This window comes from Hippocampus comes, unplaced genomic scaffold (assembly GCF_001891065.2).
Source record: "Hippocampus comes isolate QL1 unplaced genomic scaffold, H_comes_QL1_v1.1 scaffold45, whole genome shotgun sequence".
In the NCBI taxonomy this organism is placed as follows: domain Eukaryota; kingdom Metazoa; phylum Chordata; class Actinopteri; order Syngnathiformes; family Syngnathidae; genus Hippocampus; species Hippocampus comes.
In genome coordinates this window covers 915,517-926,355 of record NW_017805783.1, presented here as the reverse complement: position 1 = coordinate 926,355, position 10,839 = coordinate 915,517, and the positions used below count along the sequence as shown (strand labels likewise).

At 39.6% G+C, this 10,839-nt stretch overlaps 1 protein-coding gene across 1 annotated transcript; it reads right to left on the bottom strand.

Annotated features, from left to right (window-relative positions):
* vamp8 (vesicle-associated membrane protein 8 (endobrevin)) lies at positions 1 to 9,256 on the bottom strand. Its single transcript, XM_019885256.1, has 3 exons — positions 8,828 to 9,256; positions 1,784 to 1,951; positions 1 to 1,508 (listed from the first exon to the last, which is right to left on the bottom strand). Exons 1-3 carry the CDS (start codon positions 8,840 to 8,842, stop codon positions 1,323 to 1,325), a joined length of 369 nt encoding a protein of 122 aa, XP_019740815.1. The 5' UTR covers positions 8,843 to 9,256; the 3' UTR covers positions 1 to 1,322.
* Positions 9,257 to 10,839: the final 1,583 nt, after the last annotated feature.

Sequence of the window (10,839 nt, the reverse complement as noted above, 5' to 3'; positions counted from 1 at the left end):
TTTTCTTTTAAAAGCATATATGAAATCTTTATTTTCTTCAAAATAAATGGCCCTAATTATCTTCGATAGAAATGCCAACTGCACAATTGATTTAAAAAGCCTACTAACAACATAATGCATTCAATAAATACCCCTAAATCACAGACTGTCATTATGATAAAGCTGAAAGACAGTCTTACGTATATAATGTACACACAAATGGAAACATTTCTACTTATATACATTTAAAGTTAATTCAATTGACCTTTGAGATAACGGTGGAGTGGTGTGGCTGGTTTAACTTTCCACACTTGCACATGAACACTTGTGTTACATCTCACAAATCTTCCTGTCATTAAGCTGTAAGACAAACAGATACTGGTGAAGCATAAGCAGAGCAAGAGAAGCCACAAAACCGAAATGCTCGAGCATGCCGGTCTGCCTATTGATACAGTGAACCAAGTTTGGGCAGGTATGCGTCGTGATGCAGAAGTCTGTATGGCTGTGTGCAAACCTCTGTTTTTCACTGGTTAGAAGGCAAAGAAACAAAGCAAGGGAGCCACTATGAGGAAGGGATGTGCAAATACGTACAACAAGATTGAGGACAAATGGGCTTGGGACACTCCAAAGCGTCAAAGCACAGGTTTACGATTCCGTGTATGCCAAAATGAATAAGTAGACCTCTGCAGAAAAGTAAGAACCGTTACACAGTTCAAGACTATGATGTGATATTACCAATAGCACAAGAGTCACATCATGCCTTTGACCTACCAGAGGAGCTAGTTCCAACAATAAAAAAATTGTCATGTGGACTCTATAGTTTTGAGACACAATTTAAATTGACATAATTGTTGATTGTCTGGCTTCCAAACCACCAAATTGTAACATTTTGGACAAATTTAAAACATTCCAGCCTTTCTTTACAGTGACCTGCAGTAAAATGGCATCCATATACTCAATAAGTCAACACCCATTACGAAAGCAAAGGACTCCCCAATTATATTTCTCTACACGTGATGGCTGAAACTCGTTCAGCCCTGAAAAATGTGTGCTCTAAACCGAATCAACCACATCCACCATACTTCGACATATGCGAAAGGGTTACAGCTGAACAGTCAACGTCGGTAACACCAAAAATCATGAAAAAAACCAATCACTTAAAAACTGAAAGTCACTGTTCGATTCAGCCTAAAAAAACAAAAAACAAAAAAAAAAACAAACCAACATTTCAACAGACAGCAAGCAATTTGGTTAACAGGTCCTAATTTGTAACCGTGCAACAGCAATGTGCTCAATGATTAAATAATATCGGTATGTACAATTACTTCATGAACGGTGTGTTTTTATGGGTTGGGAGTGGGTTCGATAATGGGCGGCACAGGGGCACTGACGGGGATGACGCCAGTGGCCAGCAGGATGATGATGAGCACGATGATGAGGACGATGACCACGATGACCACGACGATCTTGACATTTTTCCACCAGTAGGAGCGAGCCACTTTCTGAGACGTGTGCTTGAAGTGCTTTGCCTGGACGAAAAGGAGAGGACACCGGTCAGCTCACCAAACGCCTCATGCTGTGACGCTGTCGCCAAACTAGAGGAGGTTATCTTAAAACTGATAGCATTGTGGATGAACGCAACATAACAAAACCAAGCAAATGCAGTTATGGGCGGGTCTGTTGACTCGTTCTTCAGGTATCACTGATAAGAATCACTAACGTCACGGGCGTCTTTTTGTTTGTGAATACACAGTCCACAAAGCAAATGTATTCCTTCAAATCACAAAGATAAAAAAAGACTGACCCCATCTTGCAGATCCTCCGACTTGCCCATGAGATCATCCAGTCTCTCCCCCCTGGCCAGGATTCGGTCCACATTCTGCGTCATGATGTTTTTCACGCCATCGACTTCACTCCTTAAGGACGCCATTTTATCAAATGCCTCTGGTGTTGATATCTCACCCCTTCGCTCCTAAGCACAGAAGACGGGAAAAAAAAGACGAGTTTAAAAAAAAAAAAGATTGTTAAACAACTTGATATCAAATTAAAACTGGCCCATCATGTTTTGGGTGAATTCTCACAATACTTGGGAGCTGAATCTGCCATCAGCAGATTGCGTAGATCTGATCTTGACTCAAATGTATAGAAATCTTTCTTTCTGTCCAACAAGAATAGGGGAATTTACAGTGGCTTGCTAAAGTATTCAACCCCGTTGAACTTTTGACACATTTCAGGCTTCAAACAAAGATATAAAGTTGGATTGTTTGGGGGGTGAACTGGGAGTCGCAGGTGGCTTATGGCACACTTCAGTCTTTTATGGATTTCTTCAGGACACTCGTCCATAAGTGGAGGACCTCAATCCTCAGCCCGAGTGTGTTTGAATCCTGGCTTGTGGCCTTCCTGTGTCAAGTTTGCATGCTCTTGCTGTGCTTGCCTGGGTTCTCTCCGGGTACTTGAGCAGCCTCCCGCATTTTAAATACATGAATGTTACGTAAGCCAAGCCTCTCAATTGTCCTTGGGTGTGAATGTGAGGTTGAATAGTTATTTGTCCTTTATATGCCCAGTGATTAGCTTGTACCCCGTCTTTCGCCCAAAGTCAGCTGAGATACTCTCCAGTTCACCCGCGATCCTAATAAGAAAAAGTGGGATAGAAAAAGCATGGAATGGCGTACTGTGTAAGATTTCGATCCTGTCCGAAAACCTCTGCCCCAAACAAGTTATAACTACAGAGAAGACCACAGACTGGGGCCAGATTTCGCCCATCCAACATTAGTAGAAATCATCGTCAAATTGTCCAATGTTTGTCCATTATTTTTCCCTTCATGCACCCTATTCATTTACAGTATTGTACATAGAGAATCTCCTATTTAAATACCGCCAGTTAATGGTTCTGTCAATCTTTAACTCAGAACTCATTACTACAGCTATGACCAATGTAAATATACCATCAACTCTGAAAACAAAATTTCAAATATTAATTTTAACAGCGGAGGCTCATATGCTAAGTTCCACAACATCATCAAATATCATTGCAGTCAATTCACGCAGCCCTTTAACATCATGGCAGTATCAGAACCCTGAATGACTGACAGAAGAGGTATGAACTTTTAAATGGAAGGACAGTTATGAAATGGTCTGTGTCAACAAAGAAAAACGATAGGAGGTGGGGTGGGCTGGCAACCAATTTAGGGTGTACCCCGCCTACTTGCCCGAAGACGGCTGGGATCGGCTTCAGCTCGTCCACAACCGTCGTGGGGAGAAGCAAATTTATTCACACTTACTCATGTAAAAAGGCCAATTTTCCACCCTGTTTTCATCGAAAACGATATAAATATGAATTGTAAGACTGATGTTGATCAATTCAATAGATACTATGTAAATATTGGACCAAATCAAGCAAAAAGCATTCCTGATCCTGAGATAAACAGCAATATAGGTAATTAACAGAATTGTTTTATTTTATTTAGTATTTTAGTTTGTTTTATTTTGGTCATCGTACAGTCCATTCCACACTATAACAATTAAGAGTGAAATATTAGTGACAGAATGGCGCAGGGCAGAAGCTAAAGCTGAAAGAAATTCTCGTTCAGTGTTGAAAATTGTTCAAGAGAAGCAAGTCACTCACTCATATTGGGCATGAATCCAAAAACAACCCAATTACGGTTTGCAAATAAACTGATGTGAGAAAAAGTAATTCTGGAGACCTGCAAACCACGTGCATACATTTGCAATTTATCAATTTAGACTGGTCAATTTCCAAACAAAATGAACATTGCAAAAATCACACCAAGATGCAAAACTGATTGCAACAGAGCACAGGCCGTCAAAATGACGGCTCTGGTAGATCCAATAATTTGAAAATTCTGGTCGTACTCGTGTAAAATGAGCTAGTATGCATATATTTGGTGGAATAATTTCACACCTCTACGCAAACGAGGCCGATGGATAAACGGTGTTTAATTCACTAACACGAGCACAAATAGTCACACAGAGTTTGAGGGAAGCAAATAACATGGATCGAAAGCTGGGGTAAAATTGGCACTCCTCTGTGGAAGAGTGTTCATGGAAGCATAAGCACGAAGAAGCTATCGTCATGCCAGGCAGAGCTCCCCCTCCCCTGACGCAGATCAGACACCGTGCATAGGGCCTCATCTGCCGTGGGGGGCGGGCCCCATTTTGCGCAAGGAGACACATTGTGACCTACGACATCTGACCAATGTGAAGGAACGCTCCGACATGTACAAGACAGGTGGTCTTAACCCTTTCATGCACAAATAGGGATAACCTACATCAAGATTTTTTTTTTCCTCAAGTGTTTTTATTAGTTTTTAGACATGAAAAAAATTTTAACAATCACCTTGGATGGCAACAAACATAAGGGTCCATTGTAGGGGTTGACGCACAACTGTGACATTAAGATGAATTAATATAAGAGAAAACAATATTTGAATAGCTGTCCACTCTAGTAACCGCTGTCCCTGAAAAGGTTAAATTACAGCATTTATACTTGTAGTCAGGGGGAAATCTGGTGCAAACTGCACTCAGTTATCAAACTTATTTGGTGTGTTTGTGCTGGTATAATATCATGAGCGAAATATCCGAAAATGGAGCAAATTGCCGATGCAAATGAAATGCCACAGAAGGTGTGACAGGTGGTCGTAGTTCATTCTTTGCGAATTTGTTGTTTGATCCTTGTAACTGTGATCATGCTAACTGCAGTTAACTTATTTTTACACTTGTACGATAGCTACAAATATTTAGGTGGAATTTCAAAACTGCCCACTGAGTTAAAAGTTTGATTCGAGAACGGATGATTTCTTATTCGCTATGTGATACATTGTTTGGAAAAACAAGACAGAGGTCCACTAGCATCGTGAAACAGATTGGCCTCAACTTTTGAAGTTCAGGTTTGACTTTGTACAATGCTGCGTTTAGATCACGTAACACTAATTTATTTTTGCCTTTTGTATTGGGCATGCTCTCTCCTTGTTTTGACAAAAACAAAACAAAACTTCAAAAACAAACCATCTGGCATGTAGTCAGCATGCACATCAGCTATTGTTAGCTCCGAGAGGCCTTTCAGTTGCTTGAAAGTTTGCCTATGACAAACTTCTGGCGTTTGGCATCTCACAGTAGGTCGATAGCAAGTAAGGCAGTGACCTCGCACAATTTGAGTACTCTTACAGAGCAGAAATGCGATAACAATCTGTCATTCCAGAGTATACATCCAGGTACAAAGTCTCATGCGTCTCCATTAGACTGTAAACATGATGTCTAAAGGAAACAGGTTTTGCTGCATCATTGACTGGCCTCTACAGTTTTTTCCCCTCCCTTCTTGCCAATGATTCTATCAACTTGAGTTGAGGTTATGAAATAACCTGTACAACTCACACACTGGGCCTTTACATGATTGGGAATTTGAAGCTGATCGAGTTAAAAAAAATAAATTAACTATCACCAATCCGATCAAAGATGAACCAATCTGCACAGTCAACCCCCGTTCTTCACGGGGGACTGGGACGGGCCCAGCCCACAAATAGCTAAAAATAGCGTGGAATTGACGGCCATTGAAATGCTTTGGAGGGGAAAAAATAACACTTAAACCTAAAAATTCTTCCCAAAACACTGAAAAACATACAGTACACAGAAAACGGTGGTGGGTGGGGTTTGACCACCTCCCTGTCCCTTGCAAAAAACCCCAATATTTTAAATTATGGGTGGGAAAAAAATAGCAAAACAAAAATTCAGCTGTCCATGTCGAAAAACCCTCATTTATTAACGACGCAGCACAGAAAGTCACTGGAGTGAACGAGACTGATTTAGCTCGAATGTTTGATTTTACGGATCCGATTAATGACATTGATCGATTAGCAAATTACGACATGACAACCGATCCCAAAATCGCAAAACATCTCCTGATCCGATGCGGCACCCGTATGCACAGTCGTATAATGATGTGGATGGATGTGGCCAAGTTCAGACTTAACCAATCACATTCAAACTCATGTTAAATGGAAGTCAGCTCACACCTGCCAGCGGTTCAAGATTCTCTGACTAATTGGTTGACAACCCCAAGTGAACTTCTACATTCTTGGAAGCTTATGCTGACATTTTTGTTGCCACATCTTACAGCACAAGCCACGGTCACCAGAGAGCTTTCACAGCATCGTAGGGATTTGATTAAAGATCTCAGCCAGGAGAAGGTTACAAATGAATTTCCAAGGCGTTAAATATCCCATTAAATGCAGTGAAGACAGACATGATCAAATGATTTAGAATGATCTCATTTTCTAAATCACAAAAACCCACAATTGAACATGGTTGTGAAGAATTGTTTGATTCACTGTGTTGCTGTTGCAACCGGCTGATGACACTCAAAAAGGGCCACATTCACAGTGCGGGGCGTGATGCCCAATTTTGAATTGTATATGTTTTTGTTTCGCTCAATCTTTTTATGTACTAGTTCACATTACAAAAACAAATTCTACTTCTAATGTGAATGGAATGCGTCGGGTGATATGACACCCAGGCGCATAACGCACATTGTTGACAAACACGGACAAAAGATGACTTCACGCGGCAGCGCTGCCCCCTGCCAAGCGCTTTCTACTACCCATGTGGAGTGCATTTTGGGATTTTGATGACATATAGGTCAGATGAGTGCAGGATGTGTGATTAGCACATCACATACATATACAACTTGCATCCATATATGAAAGAGGACAGGTCGAATTTGAAGAGTGAGAGGAAAAAAAAAAATCTGAATTGTGCTGTTCACGCCGCATGAAAAATAAATCGAATACATCCCGCATAGAGGGCAAGCAAAGAAAAAAAAATGGAATTGAGCTGCAGTGTGAACATTGCCTATGCCGAGTGGCCACTTCCCTGTGAGTCTATCTTGTTTGAACCCTTGCAATGGATAGGTATGGTTGAGCAATTGATAATGTCATCTTCGACCCATATCAAAATGCAAACAGATAAATGAAAAGGACCGTTTAAATATCAATTCTAACTGAACAAGAAAATGTATTGGTAAGTGTATGAATCAAACCCCTGATGTACATTTTGACTTTAAGATCCATGTTAGAGAAAAACAAAAAAAAAAAAAACCTGAAACACTGAACAGTTGGAAATGTGCATTCAAGAACTTAGAGAAAGTCAAATTAGGTTCGCCTGTAAAGGGGACATAGCATTTTAAGTCCTTCCTGAGATAAGTATTACAAGAGTATCATTAAATTTTGTTCAGAATTTACATCATACTGAATATAGTGCATGGTCATAATCTCAACATCGGGGTGTTAACTGACACTTATCAGATGTAATACAGTTAAATTCAGGTTTTTAGGCAGCAGTTATAACTGCATCAGCTACTTAAATAACATGACATTCTAAAACCATGAAGCAGAGTGCCATGTTAAATCGTTGATTGCTTTGTTTTTGGCATTTCCCAATATATTTTATTTTCATCTGATTATTTTGTAGCAACTTCAGAAAGTAATTACGTTATGACTAATTGCACTCTTGCACTCTGCCAGCAACTTGTCTAGGGTGTGCATCACCTCTTGCCTAACGTAGCTGGGATAGGCTTCAGATCATTCACAACCCCAATGAGGACAAGAGCTTTACAAACTTGACGGATGGATTATAAAAATGCCCAAAAATGTAATTAGTCTTTTTTCAATTTGTCAATGGAAAGCTTGTTTTCATTGCATAGTGCACAGCAACATCCACCCATCCAAAACACACTACCTATGGCCTGCAAGTGGAAACACAATAAAATGGATAGCACATATTGTATGTGGAACCACTGGACACTGACATTCAACATATTTGTCTGGCTCAGAAGCTTCTCCCAACAGTGCTGTAATCTGAAGCATTATTCCAGACAGCACATGCCGTCCAGACTGAATCTGGATGGCACTTGCTGCTGTAGGAATGATATATGCGTCCGTCAAGGCATTTCGAGATGATCAAATTCAGCTGTTACCCAGTATTTGGTGTCTTTGCATCGTTCAGTGAACTGCAACTTTCCACAGTGGAGCAATGCCTCATCATCGCCATCATCATCATCATCCAATGGCAACATGGGACCCAGACTGGTCAAGTGGAATGCATCTGATGTGACAAATTGCGTCTTTCCTATTTGGCTCACTATGTGATGACAGTTTCTTTAAAATATGGTTTTAAAATCGTGTCCAAGGTGTATCTGTAGCTTCCTCCAATTCACTTAAAATTGTTAGTTCGTCCATACAATGGTGCCGTGGCTTCCATCATGATTATTGATCTTCATTGGCCAAATTCAATAAAATCAAATGATGACAGAGTGACCAATTGGAAGCGATTCAGTTATTGCTGTAGGAGAGAACTCATGTTCAGTTTAACTGGTAAAAATGAATGCGCCAGTTGGTTGTGAAGTGTCCTGAGGCCCAGCTATTACAATATCCACAGGTACAGTACGGAGTACAAACAATTCAGTCAAAACGACAAACTCGAATGAAATATAACCGTATTAAATGCCACAATCATACACAACGAAGACAGGTGAAACTCGGGCAACGATACATAATTCTTAGGCCAGTCCATTTAGTTGTCCGTTTAGCACAATAAAATGGCTTGGTTCTCGACAAGGAAATGAAGACATGACGTTCAACAGGAGCTTTGGCGGAATCATTTAGTTGATTTCATTCTTGAATGATGAGATCTGACCATTGCAACTTGTTTTAAACAAACCTTCAAACAAGTTAGGTCAAACACAACTTATTTTATGTATGTAAATACAAACGGACAATTATAAATAACGTCAACGTACAAAAGTAACCGGAAAACTCAAGCGTTGGATATTCCTTACCGGGTCATAGTCCATCTTGTGGCAAAAAGAACAGCTTTCGCCAAAAACAACCGCTCGATTTCCTTCGAAGTTGACACCGTTCGTATATGCGTTTATTCTTCACCGGGAGAATTTCTACACGAGAGAACAGTACGCTTCCCCTTGTCGAACTTCCTGGTTGTGTTTTTTTTTTTGCCCTCTCACTTCAAACCTCATTCCTTGTCCCGGGTGTCAGGTTGGCCACATTAGTCACTGAATGACACCGGCTGCTTGTGTGTTCGCTCGCTGTTCGTAGGAGAAAAGAAGCAACACGGCACGGTTTAGTGTATTTGCTCCCCGATCGAAGAAATAATCGAAATTATTTTGTTTCCCCAATTCTGTTTATCTGAATGTAACGTTACTTATTGGTATTTCATTCGCACTTTCCTGTCATCGATGAACCAATACTCTGACCTGCTTACACCTCTACGTTCTTTTGTTTTTCTAAAGTAATATAAATACATTTACCCAGGAAGCAAGTACAACGATCATTTTTATTATGAAGGCCTTGTTTTGCCTGTATTGACGTCAGTGGTACGACCCGATGACCTCACGGAGGCGTTTCCACCGTTTGTTGTGACTATCATGAGGCAAATAAATTTCAAGTTATGTACCTTTCTTTACTTACATGAAATACAAGGTGTGCCTAAAATATGGACACAGAAATTCAGATTTTAAGTTTAAACATGATCTTCAGGGTTTGTGATGCAAATGTTGATGCACTACCTGAATTATTTTTTTAGGATGACCCTGCATTCAATAAAAGCATCTGATGCACCTGATGCCTCAAATTAGTTCAAAATATTAGGGCAAAAAAATGAGGAACAAAATCTGACTGAATATGCTAAGAAACCATTTTTTCAACTGTGCTTCTGGGGGGCCACATTGGACTTCCTCACCAGATGTATGCCAAAAATACTATTTTAAATGTGGATAAAATATGTGCAAAATGTATGCTCTTAATATATTGTTCTGAATATATTTAATTTTTGATCATACATTTTCAATGCACATATAAAAGATCCACTGTCCTTACCCAACAACAAAGGGTGTGAAAAAACAAAATAACCACAGATTGTAATTTTTTTTTCCAGTGCAAAGGGCTCTTGCATCAAAAAAATACAATTCAAGGGTGGCACAAAACTAATTTTGTGCAAGAACTGATTTTGTACATTTTTTTTTCCACAAAGATCACTCACATTTTTATATTATTGAATTATTTGTTCTGCATGTCATCCCAAATCCACAAAAATACACTAGGCCTACTCATGTTATAGAATATATAATATAGTGCAGTATAAGACCCAGTGTACATGCAATTAACCAGGTGTAGTGGTGATTACCGGTCCGAGTGATATTTTTTCACATTTTGGGTTTTCCCGTTTTTTTTCCTGGCATTTGTCCCTCTATTTCGTTTCCACTTTTTTCATGCAAAACATACCAGTATATTGCATGTTTATCAGCATTATATGTAAAAATAACTGACCACCAGTTTGCCCATCCCCGCCTTGGATTATTAACAATGCCAGCACAGGACATCCCTACAGTGAATGAGATTGTGTTTGCAGTAATGTCATATTTTGCAGATCCAACCAATGTCGACATTGATCTATCGGCAAATTATGACATTACAAATGATCACCAATCCTGCATAAACTGCAATATATCTGCCAATCTGATCAGTTTTGTGTAAAATCTTATCTAGATTAGACAAAATGAATATCCAGTGCCGTTGTTTGAGAGGTCAAACACTTTATATGCGGTTTTTGTTGGAGACGTGACAGGGAGGGTTTATCATTCAAAATTCAACGTGGGTGGACACATTTAATGAGATAAATTAACAAAAACAAATTAAAGTAACCCTATTTTAATTAAACAGTTTTAACAAAATGCAGAGATGAAAGTGGACTTTTCTGAAAATTCCGGAAAAAATAAATAAATAAATAAATGTGTGTGTGTGTGTGTGTGTGTGTGTGTGTACACACACACACACA